Source organism: Carcharodon carcharias, chromosome 19 (genome assembly GCF_017639515.1).
Source record: "Carcharodon carcharias isolate sCarCar2 chromosome 19, sCarCar2.pri, whole genome shotgun sequence".
Classification (NCBI taxonomy): domain Eukaryota; kingdom Metazoa; phylum Chordata; class Chondrichthyes; order Lamniformes; family Lamnidae; genus Carcharodon; species Carcharodon carcharias.
The window spans coordinates 58,972,921-58,999,413 of NC_054485.1; the positions used below are offsets into that span (position 1 = coordinate 58,972,921).

At 66.6% G+C, this 26,493-nt stretch overlaps 1 protein-coding gene and 2 pseudogenes across 1 annotated transcript; all 3 read right to left on the minus strand.

Moving 5' to 3' along the window:
* The window catches only part of LOC121291194, a 27,189-nt pseudogene extending 16,247 nt beyond the window's left edge, over positions 1-10,942 (minus strand).
* Positions 10,943-12,152: 1,210 nt separating this feature from the next.
* On the minus strand, positions 12,153-16,850 carry LOC121291195 (annotated as a pseudogene).
* Positions 16,851-19,451: 2,601 nt separating this feature from the next.
* LOC121291196 (cell surface glycoprotein 1-like) lies at positions 19,452-25,690 on the minus strand (the record flags this gene model as incomplete). The annotated part of the gene is made up of 12 exons (XM_041212284.1): positions 19,452-19,566; positions 19,849-20,120; positions 20,210-20,334; positions 20,450-20,642; positions 20,761-20,771; positions 20,884-21,237; positions 21,772-22,150; positions 22,921-23,332; positions 23,704-23,819; positions 24,112-24,226; positions 24,928-25,144; positions 25,354-25,690. Coding segments are annotated over 12 exons (2,646 nt in total), but the record flags the coding sequence as incomplete, so codon positions are not given.
* Between the last annotated feature and the right edge of the window lie 803 nt (positions 25,691-26,493).

Sequence of the window (26,493 nt, forward strand, 5' to 3'; positions counted from 1 at the left end):
TTGTGACTGCGGCTGTGACTGGGGCTGCGGCTGGACTGGGCCTATGACTGGGGATGTGACTAGGGCTGTGACTAGGACTGGGGCTGTGTCTGCGGCTGTGACTGAGGCTGGGGTTGGGCTGAGGGCTGTGATTGGATTGGGACTGGGGCTGGGGCAGTGACTGGGGCTGGGGCTGGGGCTGTGAATGGGGCTGGGGCTGGGGCAGTGACTGGGGCTGTGACTGGGGCTGGGGCTGTGACTGGGACTGGGGCTGGGGCTGGGGCAGTGACTGGGGCTGTGGCTGTGACTGGGTTGGTGCTGTGACTGAGGCTGTGACTGGGGCTGGGGCAGTGACTGGGGCTGGGTCTGTGTCTGGGTCTGGGGCTGTGTCTTGGGGTTGGATAAGCGGCTGGGGCTGGGGCTGTGTCAGGGGCTGGGGCTGAGGCTGTGACTGCGGCTGTGACTGGAGCAGTGACTGGGGCTGGGGCTGGGGCTGTGTCTGGGGCTAGGGATGTGACTGGGGCTGGGGCAGGGGCTGGGGCTGGGGCTGTGCTTGGGGCTGAGGCTGTGACTGGGGCTGTGTTTGGGGCTGGGGCTGTGCTTGGGGCTGAGGCTGTGCCTGGGGCTGGAGCTGTGGCTGAGACTCAGACTGGGGCAGTGACTGGGGCTGTGTCTGGGGCTGGGGCTGTGTCTGGGGCTAGGGATGTGACTGCGGCTGGGGCAGGGCTGGAGCTGTGGCTAAGACTGGGGCTGGGGCTGTGACTGGTGCTGTGTCTGGGGCTGGGGCTGTGCTTGGGGTTGAGGCTGTGCCTGGGGCTGGAGCTGTGGCTGAGACAGGGCTGGGGCTGTGACTGGGGCTGGGGCTTGGGCTTCGGCTGTGACTGGGGCTGTGATTGGTGCTGTGGCTGTGACTGGGGCGGTGATTGGTGCTGTGGCTGTGACTGGGGCAATGACTGGTGCTGGGGCTGTGACTGGGACTGGGGCTGTGTCTGCGGCTGGAGCTGAGGCTGTGAGACGGGCTGGGGCTGGGGCTGCAACTGTGACTGGGGCTGGAGCTCTGACTGGGCTGGGGCTGGGGCTGGGGGCTTCGGCTGTGACTGGGGCTGCGATTGTTGCTGGGGGCTGTGACTGGGTCTGTGTGGGGCTGGTGCCTTGACTGGGCCTGAGACTGGGGCTGGAGCTGGAGCTGGGGTTGTGACTGGGGTTGGGGCTGCTGCTGTGACTGGGGCTGGAGCTCTGACTGGGGATGGGGCTGGGACTGGGGATTCGTCTGGGACTGGGGCTGTGATTGGTGCTGTGGTTGTGATGGGGCTGTGATTGGGGCTCTGACTGTGACTGTGGCTGTGCTTGAGACTGGGGCTGGGGCTGGGACTGGGATTGTGACTGCGGCTGTGACTGGGGCTGCGGCTGGACTGGGCCTATGACTGGGGATGTGACTAGGGCTGTGACTAGGACTGGGGCTGTGTCTGCGGCTGTGACTGAGGCTGGGGTTGGGGCTGGGGCTGGGGCTGTGCTTGGGGCTGAGGCTGTGCTTGGGGCTGGAGCTGTGGCTGAGACTGGGGCTGGGGCTGTGACTGTGGCTGCGATTGTTGCTGGGGCTGTGACTGGGGCTGTGTCTGGGCCTGTTGCCTTGACTGGGCCTGAGACTGGGGCTGGAGCAGGAGCTGGGGCTGTGACTGGGACTGGGGCTGTGTCTGCGGCTGGAGCTGAGGCTGTGAGACGGGCTGGGGCTGGGGCTGCAACTGTGACTGGGGCTGGAGCTCTGACTGGGGCTGGGGCTGGGACTGGGGCTTTGGCTGTGACTGGGGCTATGATTGGTGCTGTGGCTGTGATGGGGCTGTGACTGGGGCTGGGGTTGAGGATTCGGCTGTGACTGGGGCTGTGACTGGGGTTGAGGCTGCTGCTGTGACTGGGTCTGGTGCTCTGACTGGGGCTGCGGCTGGGACTGGGGCTTCGGCTGTGACTGGGGCTGTGATTGGTGCTGTAGCTGTGATGGGGCTGTGATTGGGGCTGTGACTGTGACTGTGGCGGTGCTTGTGACTGGGGCTGGGGCTCGGACTGGGATTGTGACTGCGGCTGTTACTGAGGCTGCGGCTGGACTGGGCCTATGACTGGGGATGTGACTAGGGCTGTGACTAGGCTGGGGCCGTGTCTGTGGCTCTGCCTGAGGCTGGGGTTGGGGCTGCTGCTGTGACTGGGGCTGTTACTGGGGCTGTGACTGGGGCTGGGTCAGTGCCTGGGGCTGGGGCTGGGACTGTGGCTGGGGCTAGGGCTGTGAGTGGGGCTGAGGCTGTGACTGGGTCTGGGGCTATGGCTGTGAGTGGGGCTGGGGCTGTGACTGGGGCTGTGACTGGGGCTGTGTCTGGGGCTGGGGCTGGGGCTTCGGCTGTGACTGGGGCTGTGACTGGGGCTGTGACTGGGCAGGGGCTGGGGGATGTTGCTGTGACTGGGGCTGCGATTGTTGCTGGGGCTGTGACTGGGGCTGTGACTGGGTCTGTGTGGGGCTGGTGCCTTGACAGGGCGTGAGACTGGGGCTGGAGTTGTGACTGTGGCTGGGGCTGTGACTGGGGCTGGGGTTGGGGCTGGGGCTGGGGCTGTGCTTGGGGCTGAGGCTGTGCCTGGGGCTGGGGCTGGAGCTGTGGCTGAGACTGGGTCTGTGTGGGGCTGTGACTGGGGCTGGGGCTGTGACTGGGGCTGGGGCTTTGCCTGGGGCTGGGGCTGGGGCTTTGACTGGGGCTGGGGCTGTGCCTGGGGCTGGGGCTGTGGCTGTGAATGGGGCTCAGCCTGGGGCTGTGACTGAGGCTGTGTCAGGGGCTGGTGCCTTGACAGGGCCTGAGACTGGGGCTGGAGCTGGAGCTGGGGTTGTGACTGGGGTTGGCGCTGCTGCTGCGACTGGGGCTGGAGCTCTGACTGGGGCTGCGGCTGGGACTGGGGCTTTGGCTGTGACTGGGGCTGTGATTGGTGCTGTGGCTGTGATGGGGCTGTGATTGGGGCTCTGACTGTGACTGTGGCGGTGCTTGTGACTGGGGCTGGGGCTGGACTGGGATTGTGACTGCGGCTGTGACTGGGGCTGCGGCTGGACTGGGCCTATGACTGGGGATGTGACTAGGGCTGTGACTAGGACTGGGGCTGTGTCTGCGGCTGTGACTGGGGTTGGGGCTGGGGCTGGGGCTGTGCTTGGGGCTGAGGCTGTGCTTGGGGCTGGAGCTGTGGCTGAGACTGGGGTTGGGGCTGTGACTGGGGCTGGGGCTGTGCCTGGGGCTGGGGCTGGGGGATGTTGCTGTGACTGGGGCTGCGATTGTTGCTGGGGCTGTGACTGGGGCTGTGACTGGGGCTGTGTCTGGGCCTGGTGCCTTGACTGGGCCTGAGACTGGGGATGGAGCTGGAGCTGGGGTTGTGACTGGGGTTGGGGCTGCTGCTGTTACTGGGGCTGGAGCTCTGACTGGGGCTGCAGCTGGGACTGGGGCTTTGGCTGTGACTGGGGCTGTGATTGGTGCTGTAGCTGTGATGGGGCTGTGATTGGGGCTGTGACTGTGACTGTGGCGGTGCTTGTGACTGGGGCTGGGGCTGGGACTGGGATTGTGACTGGGGCTGTGACTGGGGCTGGGGCTGCGGCTGGGGCAGTGACTGGGGCTGTGGCTGTGACTGGGGTTGGGGCTGTGACTGGGGTTGGGGCTGTGACTGAGGCTGGGGCTGGGGCTGTGACTGGGGCTGTGACTCGGGCTGGGGCTGGGGCAGTGACTGGGGCTGTGGCTGTGACTGGGGTTGGGGCTGTGACTGAGGCTGTGACTGGGGCTGGGGCAGTGACTGGGGCTGGGGCTGTGTCAGGGGCTGTGGCTGAGGCTGTGACTGCGGCTGGGGCTGGGGCAGTGACTGGGGCTGGGGTTGGGCTGTGTCTGGGGCTAGGGATGTGACTGGGGCTGGGGCTGGGGCTGGGGCTGGGGCTGTGCTTGGGGCTGAGGCTGTGTTTGGGGCTGGAGCTGTGGCTGAGACTGGGGCTGGGGCTGTGCCTGGGGCTGGGGCTGGGGCTTGTTGCTGTGACTGTGGCTGCGATTGTTGCTGGGGCTGTGTCTGGGCCTGGTGCCTTTACTGGGCCTGAGACTGGGGCTGGAGCTGGAGCTGAGGTTGTGACTGGGGTTGGGGCTCTGACTGGGGCTGCGGCTGGGACTGGGGCTGTGATTGGGGCTGTGACTGTTTCTGTGGCTGTGCTTTTGACTGGGGCTGGGGCTGGGACTGGGTCTGTGTCTGGGGCTGGTGCCTTGACTGGGCCTGAGACTGGGGCTGGAGCTGGAGCTGGGGTTGTGACTGGGGTTGAGGCTGCTGCTGTGACTGGGGCTGGAGCTCTGACTGGGGCTGGGTCTGGGACTGGGGCTTTGGCTGTGACTGGGGCTATGATCAGTGCTGTGGCTGTGATGGGGCTGTGATTGGGGCTGTGACTGTGACTGTGGCGGTGCTTGTGACTGGGGCTGGGGCTGGACTGGGATTGTGACTGCGGCTGTGACTGGGGCTGCGGCTGGACTGGCCTATGACTGGGGATATGACTGGGGCTGTGACTAGGACTGGTGCCGTGTCTGCGGCTCTGACTGAGGCTGGGGTTGGGGCTGCTGCTGTGACTGGTGCTGTTACTGGGGCTGTGACTGGGGCTGGGGCTGTGACAGGGGCTGTGATTGGGATTGGGACTGGGGCTGGGGCAGTGACTGGGGCTGGGGCTGGGGCTGTGAATGGGGCTGGGGCTGGGGCAGTGACTGGGGCTGTGACTGGGGCTGGGGCTGTGACTGGGACTGGGGCTGGGGCTGGGGCAGTGACTGGGGCTGTGGCTGTGACTGGGGTTGGTGCTGTGACTGAGGCTGTGACTGGGGCTGGGGCAGTGACTGGGGCTGGGTCTGTGTCTGGGTCTGGGGCTGTGTCTTGGGGTTGGATAAGCGGCTGGGGCTGGGGCTGTGACAGGGGCTGGGGCTGAGGCTGTGACTGCGGCTGTGACTGGAGCAGTGACTGGGGCTGGGGCTGGGGCTGTGTCTGGGGCTAGGGATGTGACTGGGGCTGGGGCAGGGGCTGGGGCTGGGGCTGTGCTTGGGGCTGAGGCTGTGACTGGGGCTGTGTTTGGGGCTGGGGCTGTGCTTGGGGCTGAGGCTGTGCCTGGGGCTGGAGCTGTGGCTGAGACTCAGACTGGGGCAGTGACTGGGGCTGTGTCTGGGGCTGGGGCTGTGTCTGGGGCTAGGGATGTGACTGCGGCTGGGGCAGGGGCTGGAGCTGTGGCTAAGACTGGGGCTGGGGCTGTGACTGGTGCTGTGTCTGGGGCTGGGGCTGTGCTTGGGGTTGAGGCTGTGCCTGGGGCTGGAGCTGTGGCTGAGACAGGGGCTGGGGCTGTGACTGGGGCTGGGGCTTGGGCTTCGGCTGTGACTGGGGCTGTGATTGGTGCTGTGGCTGTGACTGGGGCGGTGATTGGTGCTGTGGCTGTGACTGGGGCAATGACTGGTGCTGGGGCTGTGACTGGGACTGGGGCTGTGTCTGCGGCTGGAGCTGAGGCTGTGAGACGGGCTGGGGCTGGGGCTGCAACTGTGACTGGGGCTGGAGCTCTGACTGGGGCTGGGGCTGGGGCTGGGGCTTCGGCTGTGACTGGGGCTGCGATTGTTGCTGGGGCTGTGACTGGGTCTGTGTGGGGCTGGTGCCTTGACTGGGCCTGAGACTGGGGCTGGAGCTGGAGCTGGGGTTGTGACTGGGGTTGGGGCTGCTGCTGTGACTGGGGCTGGAGCTCTGACTGGGGATGGGGCTGGGACTGGGGATTCGTCTGGGACTGGGGCTGTGATTGGTGCTGTGGTTGTGATGGGGCTGTGATTGGGGCTCTGACTGTGACTGTGGCTGTGCTTGAGACTGGGGCTGGGGCTGGGACTGGGATTGTGACTGCGGCTGTGACTGGGGCTGCGGCTGGACTGGGCCTATGACTGGGGATGTGACTAGGGCTGTGACTAGGACTGGGGCTGTGTCTGCGGCTGTGACTGAGGCTGGGGTTGGGGCTGGGGCTGGGGCTGTGCTTGGGGCTGAGGCTGTGCTTGGGGCTGGAGCTGTGGCTGAGACTGGGGCTGGGGCTGTGACTGTGGCTGCGATTGTTGCTGGGGCTGTGACTGGGGCTGTGTCTGGGCCTGTTGCCTTGACTGGGCCTGAGACTGGGGCTGGAGCAGGAGCTGGGGCTGTGACTGGGACTGGGGCTGTGTCTGCGGCTGGAGCTGAGGCTGTGAGACGGGCTGGGGCTGGGGCTGCAACTGTGACTGGGGCTGGAGCTCTGACTGGGGCTGGGGCTGGGACTGGGGCTTTGGCTGTGACTGGGGCTATGATTGGTGCTGTGGCTGTGATGGGGCTGTGACTGGGGCTGGGGTTGAGGATTCGGCTGTGACTGGGGCTGTGACTGGGGTTGAGGCTGCTGCTGTGACTGGGTCTGGTGCTCTGACTGGGGCTGCGGCTGGGACTGGGGCTTCGGCTGTGACTGGGGCTGTGATTGGTGCTGTAGCTGTGATGGGGCTGTGATTGGGGCTGTGACTGTGACTGTGGCGGTGCTTGTGACTGGGGCTGGGGCTCGGACTGGGATTGTGACTGCGGCTGTTACTGAGGCTGCGGCTGGACTGGGCCTATGACTGGGGATGTGACTAGGGCTGTGACTAGGACTGGGGCCGTGTCTGTGGCTCTGCCTGAGGCTGGGGTTGGGGCTGCTGCTGTGACTGGGGCTGTTACTGGGGCTGTGACTGGGGCTGGGTCAGTGCCTGGGGCTGGGGCTGGGACTGTGGCTGGGGCTAGGGCTGTGAGTGGGGCTGAGGCTGTGACTGGGTCTGGGGCTATGGCTGTGAGTGGGGCTGGGGCTGTGACTGGGGCTGTGACTGGGGCTGTGTCTGGGGCTGGGGCTGGGGCTTCGGCTGTGACTGGGGCTGTGACTGGGGCTGTGACTGGGGCAGGGGCTGGGGGATGTTGCTGTGACTGGGGCTGCGATTGTTGCTGGGGCTGTGACTGGGGCTGTGACTGGGTCTGTGTGGGGCTGGTGCCTTGACAGGGCGTGAGACTGGGGCTGGAGTTGTGACTGTGGCTGGGGCTGTGACTGGGGCTGGGGTTGGGGCTGGGGCTGGGGCTGTGCTTGGGGCTGAGGCTGTGCCTGGGGCTGGGGCTGGAGCTGTGGCTGAGACTGGGGCTGGGGCTGTGACTGGGGCTGGGGCTTTGCCTGGGGCTGGGGCTGGGGCTTTGACTGGGGCTGGGGCTGTGCCTGGGGCTGGGGCTGTGGCTGTGAATGGGGCTCAGCCTGGGGCTGTGACTGAGGCTGTGTCAGGGGCTGGTGCCTTGACAGGGCCTGAGACTGGGGCTGGAGCTGGAGCTGGGGTTGTGACTGGGGTTGGCGCTGCTGCTGCGACTGGGGCTGGAGCTCTGACTGGGGCTGCGGCTGGGACTGGGGCTTTGGCTGTGACTGGGGCTGTGATTGGTGCTGTGGCTGTGATGGGGCTGTGATTGGGGCTCTGACTGTGACTGTGGCGGTGCTTGTGACTGGGGCTGGGGCTGGACTGGGATTGTGACTGCGGCTGTGACTGGGGCTGCGGCTGGACTGGGCCTATGACTGGGGATGTGACTAGGGCTGTGACTAGGACTGGGGCTGTGTCTGCGGCTGTGACTGGGGTTGGGGCTGGGGCTGGGGCTGTGCTTGGGGCTGAGGCTGTGCTTGGGGCTGGAGCTGTGGCTGAGACTGGGGTTGGGGCTGTGACTGGGGCTGGGGCTGTGCCTGGGGCTGGGGCTGGGGGATGTTGCTGTGACTGGGGCTGCGATTGTTGCTGGGGCTGTGACTGGGGCTGTGACTGGGGCTGTGTCTGGGCCTGGTGCCTTGACTGGGCCTGAGACTGGGGATGGAGCTGGAGCTGGGGTTGTGACTGGGGTTGGGGCTGCTGCTGTTACTGGGGCTGGAGCTCTGACTGGGGCTGCAGCTGGGACTGGGGCTTTGGCTGTGACTGGGGCTGTGATTGGTGCTGTAGCTGTGATGGGGCTGTGATTGGGGCTGTGACTGTGACTGTGGCGGTGCTTGTGACTGGGGCTGGGGCTGGGACTGGGATTGTGACTGGGGCTGTGACTGGGGCTGGGGCTGCGGCTGGGGCAGTGACTGGGGCTGTGGCTGTGACTGGGGTTGGGGCTGTGACTGGGGTTGGGGCTGTGACTGAGGCTGGGGCTGGGGCTGTGACTGGGGCTGTGACTCGGGCTGGGGCTGGGGCAGTGACTGGGGCTGTGGCTGTGACTGGGGTTGGGGCTGTGACTGAGGCTGTGACTGGGGCTGGGGCAGTGACTGGGGCTGGGGCTGTGTCAGGGGCTGTGGCTGAGGCTGTGACTGCGGCTGGGGCTGGGGCAGTGACTGGGGCTGGGGTTGGGCTGTGTCTGGGGCTAGGGATGTGACTGGGGCTGGGGCTGGGGCTGGGGCTGGGGCTGTGCTTGGGGCTGAGGCTGTGTTTGGGGCTGGAGCTGTGGCTGAGACTGGGGCTGGGGCTGTGCCTGGGGCTGGGGCTGGGGCTTGTTGCTGTGACTGTGGCTGCGATTGTTGCTGGGGCTGTGTCTGGGCCTGGTGCCTTTACTGGGCCTGAGACTGGGGCTGGAGCTGGAGCTGAGGTTGTGACTGGGGTTGGGGCTCTGACTGGGGCTGCGGCTGGGACTGGGGCTGTGATTGGGGCTGTGACTGTTTCTGTGGCTGTGCTTTTGACTGGGGCTGGGGCTGGGACTGGGTCTGTGTCTGGGGCTGGTGCCTTGACTGGGCCTGAGACTGGGGCTGGAGCTGGAGCTGGGGTTGTGACTGGGGTTGAGGCTGCTGCTGTGACTGGGGCTGGAGCTCTGACTGGGGCTGGGTCTGGGACTGGGGCTTTGGCTGTGACTGGGGCTATGATCAGTGCTGTGGCTGTGATGGGGCTGTGATTGGGGCTGTGACTGTGACTGTGGCGGTGCTTGTGACTGGGGCTGGGGCTGGACTGGGATTGTGACTGCGGCTGTGACTGGGGCTGCGGCTGGACTGGCCTATGACTGGGGATATGACTGGGGCTGTGACTAGGACTGGTGCCGTGTCTGCGGCTCTGACTGAGGCTGGGGTTGGGGCTGCTGCTGTGACTGGTGCTGTTACTGGGGCTGTGACTGGGGCTGGGGCTGTGACAGGGGCTGTGATTGGGATTGGGACTGGGGCTGGGGCAGTGACTGGGGCTGGGGCTGGGGCTGTGAATGGGGCTGGGGCTGGGGCAGTGACTGGGGCTGTGACTGGGGCTGGGGCTGTGACTGGGACTGGGGCTGGGGCTGGGGCAGTGACTGGGGCTGTGGCTGTGACTGGGGTTGGTGCTGTGACTGAGGCTGTGACTGGGGCTGGGGCAGTGACTGGGGCTGGGTCTGTGTCTGGGTCTGGGGCTGTGTCTTGGGGTTGGATAAGCGGCTGGGGCTGGGGCTGTGTCAGGGGCTGGGGCTGAGGCTGTGACTGCGGCTGTGACTGGAGCAGTGACTGGGGCTGGGGCTGGGGCTGTGTCTGGGGCTAGGGATGTGACTGGGGCTGGGGCAGGGGCTGTGCTTGGGGCTGAGGCTGTGACTGGGGCTGTGTTTGGGGCTGGGGCTGTGCTTGGGGCTGAGGCTGTGCCTGGGGCTGGAGCTGTGGCTGAGACTCAGACTGGGGCAGTGACTGGGGCTGTGTCTGGGGCTGGGGCTGTGTCTGGGGCTAGGGATGTGACTGCGGCTGGGGCAGGGGCTGGAGCTGTGGCTAAGACTGGGGCTGGGGCTGTGACTGGTGCTGTGTCTGGGGCTGGGGCTGTGCTTGGGGTTGTGGCTGTGCCTGGGGCTGGAGCTGTGGCTGCGCCCGGGGCTGGGGCTGTGACTGGGGCTGGGGCTTGGGCTTCGGCTGTGACTGGGGCTGTGATTGGTGCTGTGGCTGTGACTGGGGCGGTGATTGGTGCTGTGGCTGTGACTGGGGCAATGACTGGTGCTGGGGCTGTGACTGGGACTGGGGCTGTGTCTGCGGCTGGAGCTGAGGCTGTGAGACGGGCTGGGGCTGGGGCTGCAACTGTGACTGGGGCTGGAGCTCTGACTGGGGCTGGGGCTGGGGCTGGGGCTTCGGCTGTGACTGGGGCTGCGATTGTTGCTGGGGCTGTGACTGGGTCTGTGTGGGGCTGGTGCCTTGACTGGGCCTGAGACTGGGGCTGGAGCTGGAGCTGGGGTTGTGACTGGGGTTGGGGCTGCTGCTGTGACTGGGGCTGGAGCTCTGACTGGGGATGGGGCTGGGACTGGGGATTCGTCTGGGACTGGGGCTGTGATTGGTGCTGTGGTTGTGATGGGGCTGTGATTGGGGCTGTGACTGGGGCTGAGGCTGGACTGGGCCTATGACTTGGGATGTGACTGGGGCTGTGACTAGGACTGGGGCCGTGTCTGCGGCTGTGACTGGGTCTGTTACTGGGTCTGTGACAGGGGCTGGGACTGGGGCTGTGACTGGGGCTGTGATTGGGATTGGGACAGGGGCTGGGGCAGTGACTGGGGTTGGGGCTGGGGCTGTGACTGGGGCTGGGTCTGGGGCAGTGACTGGGGCTGTGACTGGGGCTGGGGCTGGGGCAGTGACTGGGGCTGTGGCTGTGACTGGGGTTGGGGCTGTGACTGAGGCTGTGACTGGGGCTAGGACAGTGACTGGGGCTGGGGCTGTGTCTGGGGCTGGATAAGCGACTGGGGCTGGGGCTGTGTCAGGGGCTGGGGCTGTGGCTGTGACTGGGGTGGGGCTGGGGCAGTGACTGGGGCTTGGTCAGTGACTGGTGCTGGGGCTGTGTCTGAGGCTGGGGCTGTGTCTGGGGCTGGAGCTCAGTCTGTGAGAGGGGCTGGGGCTGGGGCTGCAACTGTGACTGGGGCTGGAGCTGGGGCTGGGGCTGTGACTGGGGTTGGGGCTGCTGCTGTGACTGGGGCTGGAGCTCTGACTGCGGCTGGGGCTGGGGCTGGGGCTGGGACTGGGGCTTTGGCTGTGACTGTGGCTGTGCTTGTGCCTGAGGCTGCGGCTGGACTGGGCCTATGACTGGGGATGTGACTAGGGCTATGACTAGGACTGGGGCCGTGTCTGCGGCTCTGACTGAGGCTGGCGTTGGGGCTGCTGCTGTGAATGGGGCTGTTACTGGGGCTGTGACTGGGGCTGGGGCTGTGATAGGGGCTGTGATTGGGATTGGGACTGGGGCTGGGGCAGTGACTGGGGTTGGGGCTGGGGCTGTGACTGGGGCTTGGGCTGGGGCTGGGGCTGGGGCAGTGACTGGGGCAGTGACTGGGGCTGGGGCTGGGGCTGTGTCTGGGGCTGGATAAGCGGCTGGGGCTGGGGCTGTGTCAGGGGCTGAGGCTGTGACTGCAGCTGGGGCTGGGGCAGTGACTGGGGCTGGGGTTGGGGCTGTGTCTGGGGCTAGGGATGTGACGGCGGCTGGGTCTGGGGCTGGGGCTGGGGCTGTGACTGGACCTGGGGCTGGGGCTGTGCCTGGGGCTGGGGCTGTGCCTGGGGCAGGGGCTGGGGGATGTTGCTGTGACTGGGGCTGCGATTGTTGCTGGGGATGTGACTGGGGCTGTGTCTGGGCCTGGTGCCTTGACTGGGCCTGAGACTGGGGCTGGAGCTGGAGCTGGGGTTGTGACTGGGGTTTCGGGCTGCTGCTGTGACTGGGGCTGGAGCTCTGACTGGGGCTGCGCTGGGACTGGGGCTTTGGCTGTGACTGGGGCTGTGATTGGTGCTGTGGCTGTGATGGGGCTGTGATTGGGGCTCTGACTGTGACTGTGGCTGTGCTTGAGACTGGGGCTGGGGCTGGGACTGGGATTGTGACTGCGGCTGCGGCTGGACTGGGCCTATGACTGGGGATGTGACTAGGGCTGTGACTAGGACTGGGGCTGTGTCTGCGGCTGTGACTGAGGCTGGGGTTGGGGCTGGGGCTGGGGCTGTGCTTGGGGCTGAGGCTGTGCTTGGGGCTGGAGCTGTGGCTGAGACTGGGGCTGGGGCTGTGACTGTGGCTGCGATTGTTGCTGGGGCTGTGACTGGGGCTGTGTCTGGGCCTGTTGCCTTGACTGGGCCTGAGACTGGGGCTGGAGCAGGAGCTGGGGCTGTGACTGGGACTGGGGCTGTGTCTGCGGCTGGAGCTGAGGCTGTGAGACGGGCTGGGGCTGGGGCTGCAACTGTGACTGGGGCTGGAGCTCTGACTGGGGCTGGGGCTGGGACTGGGGCTTTGGCTGTGACTGGGGCTATGATTGGTGCTGTGGCTGTGATGGGGCTGTGACTGGGGCTGGGGTTGAGGATTCGGCTGTGACTGGGGCTGTGACTGGGGTTGAGGCTGCTGCTGTGACTGGGTCTGGTGCTCTGACTGGGGCTGCGGCTGGGACTGGGGCTTCGGCTGTGACTGGGGCTGTGATTGGTGCTGTAGCTGTGATGGGGCTGTGATTGGGGCTGTGACTGTGACTGTGGCGGTGCTTGTGACTGGGGCTGGGGCTCGGACTGGGATTGTGACTGCGGCTGTTACTGAGGCTGCGGCTGGACTGGGCCTATGACTGGGGATGTGACTAGGGCTGTGACTAGGACTGGGGCCGTGTCTGTGGCTCTGCCTGAGGCTGGGGTTGGGGCTGCTGCTGTGACTGGGGCTGTTACTGGGGCTGTGACTGGGGCTGGGTCAGTGCCTGGGGCTGGGGCTGGGACTGTGGCTGGGGCTAGGGCTGTGAGTGGGGCTGAGGCTGTGACTGGGTCTGGGGCTATGGCTGTGAGTGGGGCTGGGGCTGTGACTGGGGCTGTGACTGGGGCTGTGTCTGGGGCTGGGGCTGGGGCTTCGGCTGTGACTGGGGCTGTGACTGGGGCTGTGACTGGGGCAGGGGCTGGGGGATGTTGCTGTGACTGGGGCTGCGATTGTTGCTGGGGCTGTGACTGGGGCTGTGACTGGGTCTGTGTGGGGCTGGTGCCTTGACAGGGCGTGAGACTGGGGCTGGAGTTGTGACTGTGGCTGGGGCTGTGACTGGGGCTGGGGTTGGGGCTGGGGCTGGGGCTGTGCTTGGGGCTGAGGCTGTGCCTGGGGCTGGGGCTGGAGCTGTGGCTGAGACTGGGGCTGGGGCTGTGACTGGGGCTGGGGCTTTGCCTGGGGCTGGGGCTGGGGCTTTGACTGGGGCTGGGGCTGTGCCTGGGGCTGGGGCTGTGGCTGTGAATGGGGCTCAGCCTGGGGCTGTGACTGAGGCTGTGTCAGGGGCTGGTGCCTTGACAGGGCCTGAGACTGGGGCTGGAGCTGGAGCTGGGGTTGTGACTGGGGTTGGCGCTGCTGCTGCGACTGGGGCTGGAGCTCTGACTGGGGCTGCGGCTGGGACTGGGGCTTTGGCTGTGACTGGGGCTGTGATTGGTGCTGTGGCTGTGATGGGGCTGTGATTGGGGCTCTGACTGTGACTGTGGCGGTGCTTGTGACTGGGGCTGGGGCTGGACTGGGATTGTGACTGCGGCTGTGACTGGGGCTGCGGCTGGACTGGGCCTATGACTGGGGATGTGACTAGGGCTGTGACTAGGACTGGGGCTGTGTCTGCGGCTGTGACTGGGGTTGGGGCTGGGGCTGGGGCTGTGCTTGGGGCTGAGGCTGTGCTTGGGGCTGGAGCTGTGGCTGAGACTGGGGTTGGGGCTGTGACTGGGGCTGGGGCTGTGCCTGGGGCTGGGGCTGGGGGATGTTGCTGTGACTGGGGCTGCGATTGTTGCTGGGGCTGTGACTGGGGCTGTGACTGGGGCTGTGTCTGGGCCTGGTGCCTTGACTGGGCCTGAGACTGGGGATGGAGCTGGAGCTGGGGTTGTGACTGGGGTTGGGGCTGCTGCTGTTACTGGGGCTGGAGCTCTGACTGGGGCTGCAGCTGGGACTGGGGCTTTGGCTGTGACTGGGGCTGTGATTGGTGCTGTAGCTGTGATGGGGCTGTGATTGGGGCTGTGACTGTGACTGTGGCGGTGCTTGTGACTGGGGCTGGGGCTGGGACTGGGATTGTGACTGGGGCTGTGACTGGGGCTGGGGCTGCGGCTGGGGCAGTGACTGGGGCTGTGGCTGTGACTGGGGTTGGGGCTGTGACTGGGGTTGGGGCTGTGACTGAGGCTGGGGCTGGGGCTGTGACTGGGGCTGTGACTCGGGCTGGGGCTGGGGCAGTGACTGGGGCTGTGGCTGTGACTGGGGTTGGGGCTGTGACTGAGGCTGTGACTGGGGCTGGGGCAGTGACTGGGGCTGGGGCTGTGTCAGGGGCTGTGGCTGAGGCTGTGACTGCGGCTGGGGCTGGGGCAGTGACTGGGGCTGGGGTTGGGCTGTGTCTGGGGCTAGGGATGTGACTGGGGCTGGGGCTGGGGCTGGGGCTGGGGCTGTGCTTGGGGCTGAGGCTGTGTTTGGGGCTGGAGCTGTGGCTGAGACTGGGGCTGGGGCTGTGCCTGGGGCTGGGGCTGGGGCTTGTTGCTGTGACTGTGGCTGCGATTGTTGCTGGGGCTGTGTCTGGGCCTGGTGCCTTTACTGGGCCTGAGACTGGGGCTGGAGCTGGAGCTGAGGTTGTGACTGGGGTTGGGGCTCTGACTGGGGCTGCGGCTGGGACTGGGGCTGTGATTGGGGCTGTGACTGTTTCTGTGGCTGTGCTTTTGACTGGGGCTGGGGCTGGGACTGGGTCTGTGTCTGGGGCTGGTGCCTTGACTGGGCCTGAGACTGGGGCTGGAGCTGGAGCTGGGGTTGTGACTGGGGTTGAGGCTGCTGCTGTGACTGGGGCTGGAGCTCTGACTGGGGCTGGGTCTGGGACTGGGGCTTTGGCTGTGACTGGGGCTATGATCAGTGCTGTGGCTGTGATGGGGCTGTGATTGGGGCTGTGACTGTGACTGTGGCGGTGCTTGTGACTGGGGCTGGGGCTGGACTGGGATTGTGACTGCGGCTGTGACTGGGGCTGCGGCTGGACTGGCCTATGACTGGGGATATGACTGGGGCTGTGACTAGGACTGGTGCCGTGTCTGCGGCTCTGACTGAGGCTGGGGTTGGGGCTGCTGCTGTGACTGGTGCTGTTACTGGGGCTGTGACTGGGGCTGGGGCTGTGACAGGGGCTGTGATTGGGATTGGGACTGGGGCTGGGGCAGTGACTGGGGCTGGGGCTGGGGCTGTGAATGGGGCTGGGGCTGGGGCAGTGACTGGGGCTGTGACTGGGGCTGGGGCTGTGACTGGGACTGGGGCTGGGGCTGGGGCAGTGACTGGGGCTGTGGCTGTGACTGGGGTTGGTGCTGTGACTGAGGCTGTGACTGGGGCTGGGGCAGTGACTGGGGCTGGGTCTGTGTCTGGGTCTGGGGCTGTGTCTTGGGGTTGGATAAGCGGCTGGGGCTGGGGCTGTGACAGGGGCTGGGGCTGAGGCTGTGACTGCGGCTGTGACTGGAGCAGTGACTGGGGCTGGGGCTGGGGCTGTGTCTGGGGCTAGGGATGTGACTGGGGCTGGGGCAGGGGCTGGGGCTGGGGCTGTGCTTGGGGCTGAGGCTGTGACTGGGGCTGTGTTTGGGGCTGGGGCTGTGCTTGGGGCTGAGGCTGTGCCTGGGGCTGGAGCTGTGGCTGAGACTCAGACTGGGGCAGTGACTGGGGCTGTGTCTGGGGCTGGGGCTGTGTCTGGGGCTAGGGATGTGACTGCGGCTGGGGCAGGGGCTGGAGCTGTGGCTGAGACTGGGGCTGGGGCTGTGACTGGTGCTGTGTCTGGGGCTGGGGCTGTGCTTGGGGTTGAGGCTGTGCCTGGGGCTGGAGCTGTGGCTGAGACAGGGGCTGGGGCTGTGACTGGGGCTGGGGCTTGGGCTTCGGCTGTGACTGGGGCTGTGATTGGTGCTGTGGCTGTGACTGGGGCGGTGATTGGTGCTGTGGCTGTGACTGGGGCAATGACTGGTGCTGGGGCTGTGACTGGGACTGGGGCTGTGTCTGCGGCTGGAGCTGAGGCTGTGAGACGGGCTGGGGCTGGGGCTGCAACTGTGACTGGGGCTGGAGCTCTGACTGGGGCTGGGGCTGGGGCTGGGGCTTCGGCTGTGACTGGGGCTGCGATTGTTGCTGGGGCTGTGACTGGGTCTGTGTGGGGCTGTTGCCTTGACTGGGCCTGAGACTGGGGCTGGAGCTGGAGCTGGGGTTGTGACTGGGGTTGGGGCTGCTGCTGTGACTGGGGCTGGAGCTCTGACTGGGGATGGGGCTGGGACTGGGGATTCGTCTGGGACTGGGGCTGTGATTGGTGCTGTGGTTGTGATGGGGCTGTGATTGGGGCTGTGACTGGGGCTGAGGCTGGACTGGGCCTATGACTTGGGATGTGACTGGGGCTGTGACTAGGACTGGGGCCGTGTCTGCGGCTGTGACTGGGTCTGTTACTGGGTCTGTGACAGGGGCAGGGACTGGGGCTGTGACTGGGGCTGTGATTGGGATTGGGACAGGGGCTGGGGCAGTGACTGGGGTTGGGGCTGGGGCTGTGACTGGGGCTGGGTCTGGGGCAGTGACTGGGGCTGTGACTGGGGCTGGGGCTGGGGCAGTGACTGGGGCTGTGGCTGTGACTGGGGTTGGGGCTGTGACTGAGGCTGTGACTGGGGCTAGGACAGTGACTGGGGCTGGGGCTGTGTCTGGGGCTGGATAAGCGACTGGGGCTGGGGCTGTGTCAGGGGCTGGGGCTGTGGCTGTGACTGGGGTGGGGCTGGGGCAGTGACTGGGGCTTGGTCAGTGACTGGTGCTGGGGCTGTGTCTGAGGCTGGGGCTGTGTCTGGGGCTGGAGCTCAGTCTGTGAGAGGGGCTGGGGCTGGGGCTGCAACTGTGACTGGGGCTGGAGCTGGGGCTGGGGCTGTGACTGGGGTTGGGGCTGCTGCTGTGACTGGGGCTGGAGCTCTGACTGCGGCTGGGGCTGGGGCTGGGGCTGGGACTGGGGCTTTGGCTGTGACTGTGGCTGTGCTTGTGCCTGAGGCTGCGGCTGGACTGGGCCTATGACTGGGGATGTGACTAGGGCTATGACTAGGACTGGGGCCGTGTCTGCGGCTCTGACTGAGGCTGGCGTTGGGGCTGCTGCTGTGAATGGGGCTGTTACTGGGGCTGTGACTGGGGCTGGGGCTGTGATAGGGGCTGTGATTGGGATTGGGACTGGGGCTGGGGCAGTGACTGGGGTTGGGGCTGGGGCTGTGACTGGGGCTTGGGCTGGGGCTGGGGCTGGGGCAGTGACTGGGGCAGTGACTGGGGCTGGGGCTGGGGCTGTGTCTGGGGCTGGATAAGCGGCTGGGGCTGGGGCTGTGTCAGGGGCTGAGGCTGTGACTGCAGCTGGGGCTGGGGCAGTGACTGGGGCTGGGGTTGGGGCTGTGTCTGGGGCTAGGGATGTGACGGCGGCTGGGTCTGGGGCTGGGGCTGGGGCTGTGACTGGACCTGGGGCTGGGGCTGTGCCTGGGGCTGGGGCTGTGCCTGGGGCAGGGGCTGGGGGATGTTGCTGTGACTGGGGCTGCGATTGTTGCTGGGGATGTGACTGGGGCTGTGTCTGGGCCTGGTGCCTTGACTGGGCCTGAGACTGGGGCTGGAGCTGGAGCTGGGGTTGTGACTGGGGTTTCGGGCTGCTGCTGTGACTGGGGCTGGAGCTCTGACTGGGGCTGCGCTGGGACTGGGGCTTTGGCTGTGACTGGGGCTGTGATTGGTGCTGTGGTTGTGATGGGGCTGTGATTGGGGCTCTGACTGTGACTGTGGCTGTGCTTGAGACTGGGGCTGGGGCTGGGACTGGGATTGTGACTGCGGCTGTGACTGGGGCTGCGGCTGGACTGGGCCTATGACTGGGGATGTGACTAGGGCTGTGACTAGGACTGGGGCTGTGTCTGCGGCTGTGACTGAGGCTGGGGTTGGGGCTGGGGCTGGGGCTGTGCTTGGGGCTGAGGCTGTGCTTGGGGCTGGAGCTGTGGCTGAGACTGGGGCTGGGGCTGTGACTGTGGCTGCGATTGTTGCTGGGGCTGTGACTGGGGCTGTGTCTGGGCCTGTTGCCTTGACTGGGCCTGAGACTGGGGCTGGAGCAGGAGCTGGGGCTGTGACTGGGACTGGGGCTGTGTCTGCGGCTGGAGCTGAGGCTGTGAGACGGGCTGGGGCTGGGGCTGCAACTGTGACTGGGGCTGGAGCTCTGACTGGGGCTGGGGCTGGGACTGGGGCTTTGGCTGTGACTGGGGCTATGATTGGTGCTGTGGCTGTGATGGGGCTGTGACTGGGGCTGGGGTTGAGGATTCGGCTGTGACTGGGGCTGTGACTGGGGTTGAGGCTGCTGCTGTGACTGGGTCTGGTGCTCTGACTGGGGCTGCGGCTGGGACTGGGGCTTCGGCTGTGACTGGGGCTGTGATTGGTGCTGTAGCTGTGATGGGGCTGTGATTGGGGCTGTGACTGTGACTGTGGCGGTGCTTGTGACTGGGGCTGGGGCTCGGACTGGGATTGTGACTGCGGCTGTTACTGAGGCTGCGGCTGGACTGGGCCTATGACTGGGGATGTGACTAGGGCTGTGACTAGGACTGGGGCCGTGTCTGTGGCTCTGCCTGAGGCTGGGGTTGGGGCTGCTGCTGTGACTGGGGCTGTTACTGGGGCTGTGACTGGGGCTGGGTCAGTGCCTGGGGCTGGGGCTGGGACTGTGGCTGGGGCTAGGGCTGTGAGTGGGGCTGAGGCTGTGACTGGGTCTGGGGCTATGGCTGTGAGTGGGGCTGGGGCTGTGACTGGGGCTGTGACTGGGGCTGTGTCTGGGGCTGGGGCTGGGGCTTCGGCTGTGACTGGGGCTGTGACTGGGGCTGTGACTGGGGCAGGGGCTGGGGGATGTTGCTGTGACTGGGGCTGCGATTGTTGCTGGGGCTGTGACTGGGGCTGTGACTGGGTCTGTGTGGGGCTGGTGCCTTGACAGGGCGTGAGACTGGGGCTGGAGTTGTGACTGTGGCTGGGGCTGTGACTGGGGCTGGGGTTGGGGCTGGGGCTGGGGCTGTGCTTGGGGCTGAGGCTGTGCCTGGGGCTGGGGCTGGAGCTGTGGCTGAGACTGGGGCTGGGGCTGTGACTGGGGCTGGGGCTTTGCCTGGGGCTGGGGCTGGGGCTTTGACTGGGGCTGGGGCTGTGCCTGGGGCTGGGGCTGTGGCTGTGAATGGGGCTCAGCCTGGGGCTGTGACTGAGGCTGTGTCAGGGGCTGGTGCCTTGACAGGGCCTGAGACTGGGGCTGGAGCTGGAGCTGGGGTTGTGACTGGGGTTGGCGCTGCTGCTGCGACTGGGGCTGGAGCTCTGACTGGGGCTGCGGCTGGGACTGGGGCTTTGGCTGTGACTGGGGCTGTGATTGGTGCTGTGGCTGTGATGGGGCTGTGATTGGGGCTCTGACTGTGACTGTGGCGGTGCTTGTGACTGGGGCTGGGGCTGGACTGGGATTGTGACTGCGGCTGTGACTGGGGCTGCGGCTGGACTGGGCCTATGACTGGGGATGTGACTAGGGCTGTGACTAGGACTGGGGCTGTGTCTGCGGCTGTGACTGGGGTTGGGGCTGGGGCTGGGGCTGTGCTTGGGGCTGAGGCTGTGCTTGGGGCTGGAGCTGTGGCTGAGACTGGGGTTGGGGCTGTGACTGGGGCTGGGGCTGTGCCTGGGGCTGGGGCTGGGGGATGTTGCTGTGACTGGGGCTGCGATTGTTGCTGGGGCTGTGACTGGGGCTGTGACTGGGGCTGTGTCTGGGCCTGGTGCCTTGACTGGGCCTGAGACTGGGGATGGAGCTGGAGCTGGGGTTGTGACTGGGGTTGGGGCTGCTGCTGTTACTGGGGCTGGAGCTCTGACTGGGGCTGCAGCTGGGACTGGGGCTTTGGCTGTGACTGGGGCTGTGATTGGTGCTGTAGCTGTGATGGGGCTGTGATTGGGGCTGTGACTGTGACTGTGGCGGTGCTTGTGACTGGGGCTGGGGCTGGGACTGGGATTGTGACTGGGGCTGTGACTGGGGCTGGGGCTGCGGCTGGGGCAGTGACTGGGGCTGTGGCTGTGACTGGGGTTGGGGCTGTGACTGGGGTTGGGGCTGTGACTGAGGCTGGGGCTGGGGCTGTGACTGGGGCTGTGACTCGGGCTGGGGCTGGGGCAGTGACTGGGGCTGTGGCTGTGACTGGGGTTGGGGCTGCGACTGAGGCTGTGACTGGGGCTGGGGCAGTGACTGGGGCTGGGGCTGTGTCAGGGGCTGTGGCTGAGGCTGTGACTGCGGCTGGGGCTGGGGCAGTGACTGGGGCTGGGGTTGGGCTGTGTCTGGGGCTAGGGATGTGACTGGGGCTGGGGCTGGGGCTGGGGCTGGGGCTGTGCTTGGGGCTGAGGCTGTGTTTGGGGCTGGAGCTGTGGCTGAGACTGGGGCTGGGGCTGTGCCTGGGGCTGGGGCTGGGGCTTGTTGCTGTGACTGTGGCTGCGATTGTTGCTGGGGCTGTGTCTGGGCCTGGTGCCTTTACTGGGCCTGAGACTGGGGCTGGAGCTGGAGCTGAGGTTGTGACTGGGGTTGGGGCTCTGACTGGGGCTGCGGCTGGGACTGGGGCTGTGATTGGGGCTGTGACTGTTTCTGTGGCTGTGCTTTTGACTGGGGCTGGGGCTGGGACTGGGTCTGTGTCTGGGGCTGGTGCCTTGACTGGGCCTGAGACTGGGGCTGGAGCTGGAGCTGGGGTTGTGACTGGGGTTGAGGCTGCTGCTGTGACTGGGGCTGGAGCTCTGACTGGGGCTGGGTCTGGGACTGGGGCTTTGGCTGTGACTGGGGCTATGATCAGTGCTGTGGCTGTGATGGGGCTGTGATTGGGGCTGTGACTGTGACTGTGGCGGTGCTTGTGACTGGGGCTGGGGCTGGACTGGGATTGTGACTGCGGCTGTGACTGGGGCTGCGGCTGGACTGGCCTATGACTGGGGATATGACTGGGGCTGTGACTAGGACTGGTGCCGTGTCTGCGGCTCTGACTGAGGCTGGGGTTGGGGCTGCTGCTGTGACTGGTGCTGTTACTGGGGCTGTGACTGGGGCTGGGGCTGTGACAGGGGCTGTGATTGGGATTGGGACTGGGGCTGGGGCAGTGACTGGGGCTGGGGCTGGGGCTGTGAATGGGGCTGGGGCTGGGGCAGTGACTGGGGCTGTGACTGGGGCTGGGGCTGTGACTGGGACTGGGGCTGGGGCTGGGGCAGTGACTGGGGCTGTGGCTGTGACTGGGGTTGGTGCTGTGACTGAGGCTGTGACTGGGGCTGGGGCAGTGACTGGGGCTGGGTCTGTGTCTGGGTCTGGGGCTGTGTCTTGGGGTTGGATAAGCGGCTGGGGCTGGGGCTGTGACAGGGGCTGGGGCTGAGGCTGTGACTGCGGCTGTGACTGGAGCAGTGACTGGGGCTGGGGCTGGGGCTGTGTCTGGGGCTAGGGATGTGACTGGGGCTGGGGCAGGGGCTGGGGCTGGGGCTGTGCTTGGGGCTGAGGCTGTGACTGGGGCTGTGTTTGGGGCTGGGGCTGTGCTTGGGGCTGAGGCTGTGCCTGGGGCTGGAGCTGTGGCTGAGACTCAGACTGGGGCAGTGACTGGGGCTGTGTCTGGGGCTGGGGCTGTGTCTGGGACTGGGGCTGTGTCTGCGGCTGGAGCTGAGGCTGTGAGACGGGCTGGGGCTGGGGCTGCAACTGTGACTGGGGCTGGAGCTCTGACTGGGGCTGGGGCTGGGGCTGGGACTGGGGCTTTGGCTGTGACTGGGGCTATGATTGGTGCTGTGGCTGTGATGGGGCTGTGACTGGGGCTGGGGTTGAGGATTCGGCTGTGACTGGGGCTGTGACTGGGGCTGTGACTGGAGCTGGGCCTGGGGCTGCGGTTGAGGCTGTGACTAGAGCTTGGGCTGGGGCTGGGGCAGTAACTGGGGCTGGGGCTGTGGCTGTGACTGGGGCTGTGACTGGGGCTGGGGCTGGGGCTTCGGCTGTGACTGGGGCTGCGATTGTTACTGGGGCTGTTATTGGGGCTGTGACTGGGGCTGTGTCTGGGGCTGGGTCTGGGGCTGGGTCTGGGGCTGGGTCTGGGGCAGGGTCCGGATCTGGAGCTGGGGCTGGAGCTGGGGCTGTGGTTACGGCCGGGGCTGGGACTGGGGTTGGGGCTGGGGCTGGGGCAGGGCCTGGGGCTGTTGCTGGGGCTGTGACTGGGGTTGAGGCTTCGGCTGTGACTGGAGCTGGGCCTGGGTGGGGGGCTGGGGCTGGGGCTGTGGCTGTGACTGGGGCTTTGTCTGGGGCTGGTGCCTTGACTGGACCTGGAGCTGGGGCTGGAGCTGGAGCTGGGGTTGTGACTGGGGTTGGGGCTGCTGCTGTGACTGGGGCTGGAGCTCTGACTGGGGCTGGGGCTGGGACTGGGGCTTTGGCTGTAACTGGGGCTATGATTGGTGCTGTTGCTGTGATGGGACTGTGACTGGTGCTGTGACTGGTGCTGGGACTGGGGCTGGGGCTGAGGCTGGGGCAGTGACTGTGGCTGAGGCTGTGGCTGTGACTGGGGCTGTGACTGGGGCTGGGGCTGGGGCTTCGGCTGTGAATGGGGCTGCGATTGTTGCTGGGGCTGTTACTGGGGCTGTGACTGGGGCTGTGACTGGGGCTGGGGCTGGGGCTTCGGCTGTGAATGGGGCTGCGATTGTTGCTGGGGCTGTTACTGGGGCTGTGACTGGGGCTGTGTCTGGGACTGGGGCTGTGCTTGGGGCTGAGGCTGTGCCTGGGTCTGGGGCTGGGGGCTGTTGCTGTGATTGGGTCTGTGTGGGGCTGGTGCCTTGACTGGGCCTGAGACTGGGGCTGGAGCTTTGACTGGGGCTGGGGCTGGGACTGGGGCTTTGGCTGTGACTGGGGCTGTGATTGGTGCTGTGGCTGTGATGGGGCTGTGATTGGGGCTGTGACTGTGACTGTGGCGGTGCTTGTGACTGGGGCTGGGGCTGGACTGGGCCTATGACTGGGGCTGTGACTAGGACTGGGGCCATGTCTGCGGCTGTGACTGAGGCTGGGGTTGGGGCTGCTGCTGTGACTGGGGCTGTTAGTGGGGCTGTGACTGGGGCTGTGACTGGGGCTGTGATTGGGGCTGTGACTGAGGCTGTGACTGGGGCTGGGGCAGTGACTGGGACTGGGGCTGTGGCTGTGACTGCGGTTGGGGCTGTGACTGAGGCTGTGACTGGGGCTGGGGCAGTGACTGGGGCTGGGGCTGTGTCTGGTGCTGGGGCTGTGGCTGTGACTGGGGATGGGGCTTGGGCAGTGACTGGTGCTGGGGCTGTGTCTGGGGCTGGGGCTGTGACTGGGGCTGTGACTGGGCCTGGGCCTTTGCCTAGGGCTGGGGCTGGGCCTGTTGCTGTGACTGAGACTGTGACTGGGGCTGGGGCTGTGGCTGTGACTGGGGCTGGGGCTGGGGCTCGGGCAGTGACTGGGACTGGGGCTGTGGCTGTGACTGGTGCTGCGATTGTTGCTGGGGCTGTGACTGGGGCTGTGTCTGCGGCTGGTGCCTTGAGTGGGCCTGAGATGGTGACTGGTGCTGGGGCAGTGGCTGGGACTGGGGCTAGGGCTAGGGCTGGGGCTGGGGCTGTGGCTGTGACTGGGGCAGGTGACTGTGGCGGTGCTTGTGACTGGGGCTGGGGCTGGACTGGGATTGTGACTGCGGCTGTGACTCGGGCTGCGGCTGGACTGGGCCTATGACTGGGGATGTGACTAGGGCTGTGACTAGGACTGGGGCTGTGTCTGAGGCTGTGACTGAGGCTGGGGTTGGGGCTGAGGCTGGGGCTGTGCTTGGGACTGAGGCTGTGCTTGGGGCTGGGGCTGTGGCTGAGACTGGGGCTGGGGCTGTGACTGGGGCTGGGGGTGGGGCTATGACTGGGGCTGGGGCTGGGGCTTTGCCTGGGGATGGGGCTGGGGGATGTTGCTGTGACTGGGGCTGCGATTGTTGCTGGGGCTGTGTCTGGGGCTAGGGATGTGACTGGGGCTGGGGCAGGGGCTGTGCTTGGGGCTGAGGCTGTGACTGGGTCTGTGTCTGGGGCTGGGGCTGTGCTTGGGGCTGAGGCTGTGCCTGGGGCTGGAGCTGTGGCTGAGACTGGGACTGGGGCAGTGACTGGGGCTGGGGCTGGGGCTGTGTCTGGGGCTAGGGATGTGACTGGGGCTGTGGCTGAGACTGGGGCTGTGGCTGTGACTGGGGCTGTGTCTGGGGCTGGGGCTGTGCTTGGGGCTGAGGCTGTGCCTGGGGCTGGAGCTGTGGCTGAGACTGGGGCTGCTGCTGTGACTGGGGCTGGAGCTGGGGCTCTGACTGGGGCTGGGGCTGGGGCTTCGGCTGTGACTGGGGCTGTGATTGGTGCTGTGGCTGTGACTGGGGCAATGACTGGTGCTGGGGCTGTGACTGGGGCTGTGATTGGTGCTGTGGCTGTGACTGGGTCAATGACTGGGGCTGGGGCTGTGACTGGGACTGGGGCTGTGTCTGCGGCTGGAGCTGAGGCTGTGAGACGGGCTGGGGCTGGGGCTGCAACTGTGACTGGGACTGGAGCTCTGACTGGAGCTGGGACTGGGGCTTTGGCTGTGACTGGGGCTATGATTGGTGCTGTGGCTGTGATGGGGCTGTGATTGGGGCTGTGACTGGCGCTGTGACTGGTGCTGGGCCTGGGGCTGGGGCTGAGGCTGTGACTAGGGCTGGGGCTGGGGCAGTGACTGTGGCTGAGGCTGTGGCTGTGACTGGGGCTGTGACTGGGGCTGGGGTTGAGGATTCGGCTGTGACTGGAGCTGGGCCTGGGGCTGCGGTTGAGGCTGTGACTGGAGCTGGGGCTGGGGCTGGGGCAGTGACTGGGGCTGAGGCTGTGGCTGTGACTGGGGCTGTGACTGAGGCTGTGACTGGGGCTGGGGCAGTGACTGGGGCTGGGGCAGTGACTGGGGCTGTGGCTGGGGCTGTGGCTGGGGCTGGGGCTGTGACTGGGTCTGGGGCTGTGGCTGTGACTGGGGCTCGGGCTGGGGCTGTGACTGGCGCTGTGACTGGGCCTGGGGCTGTGCCTGGGGCTGGGGCTGGGGCTGGGGCTGGGGCTGTAGCTGTGACTGAGACTGTGACTGGGGCTGGGGCAGTGGCTGGGACTCTGGCTGGGGCTAGGGCTGGGGCTGGGGCTGGGGCTGGGGCTGTTGCTGTGACTGGGGCTGTGACTGAGGCTGGGGCTATGACTGGGGCTTTGATTGTTGCTGGTGATGTGACTGGGGCTGGGGCTGGGGCTGGTGCCTTGAGTGGGCCTGAGACTGGGGCTGGAGGTTGGGTTGGGGCTGCTGCTTTGACTGGGACTGGAGCTCTGACTGGGGCTGGGGCTGGGACTGGGGCTTTGGCTGTGACTGGGGCTATGATCGGTGCTGTGGCTGTGATGGGGCTGAGGCTGTGACTAGGGCTGGGGCTGGGGCTGAGGCAGTGACTGTGGCTGAGGCTGTGGCTGTGACTGGGGCTGTGACTGGAGCTGGGCCTGGGGCTGGGGCTGAGGCTGTGACTAGGGCTGGGGCTGGGGCTGGGGTACTGACTGGGGCTGGGGCTGTGGCTGTGACTGGGGCTGGGGCTGGGGCTTCGGCTGTGACTGGGGCTGGGGCTGTGGCTGTGACTGGGGCTGGGGCTGTGGCTGTGACTGGGGCTGGGGCTGGGGCTGTGGCTGGGGCTAGGGCTGCGACTGGGGCTGGGGCTGTGACTGGGTCTGGGGCTGTGACTGGGTCTGGGGCTGTGACTGGGTCTGGGGCTTTGGCTGTGACTGGGGCTGTGACAGACTGTGACTGGGGCTGGGGCAGTGACTGGGGCTGGGGCAGTGACTGGGGCTGTGGCTGGGGCTGTGGCTGGGGCTGGGGCTGTGACTGGGTCTGGGGCTGTGGCTGTGACTGGGGCTCGGGCTGGGGCTGTGACTGGCGCTGTGACTGGGCCTGGGGCTGTGCCTGGGGCTGGGGCTGGGGCTGGGGCTGGGGCTGTAGCTGTGACTGAGACTGTGACTGGGGCTGGGGCAGTGGCAGGGACTCTGGCTGGGGCTAGGGCTGGGGCTGGGGCTGTTGCTGTGACTGGGGCTGTGACTGAGGCTGGGGCTATGACTGGGGCTGTGATTGTTGCTGGTGATGTGACTGGGGCTGGGGCTGGGGCTGGTGCCTTGAGTGGGCCTGAGACTGGGGCTGGAGGTTGGGTTGGGGCTGCTGCTTTGACTGGGACTGGAGCTCTGACTGGGGCTGGGGCTGTGTCTGGGGCGAAATAAGCGACTAGGGCTGGGGCTGTGACTGCGGCTGTGACTGGGGCAATGACTGGGGATGTGACTTGGGCTAGGGCTGTGACTGGGGCTTTAACTGGGGCTGGGGATGAGGTTGTGACTAGGGCTGGGGCTGGGGCTGGGGCAGTGACTCTGGCTGAGGCTATGGCTGTGACTGGGGCTGTGACTGGAGCTGGGCCTGGGGCTGGGGCTGAGGCTGTGACTAGGGCTGGGGCTGGGGCTGGGGTACTGACTGGGGCTGGGGCTGTGGCTGTGACTGGGGCTGTGACTGGGGCTGGGGCTGGGGCTTCGGCTGTGACTGGGGCTGGGGCTGTGGCTGTGACTGGGGCTGTGACTGGGGCTG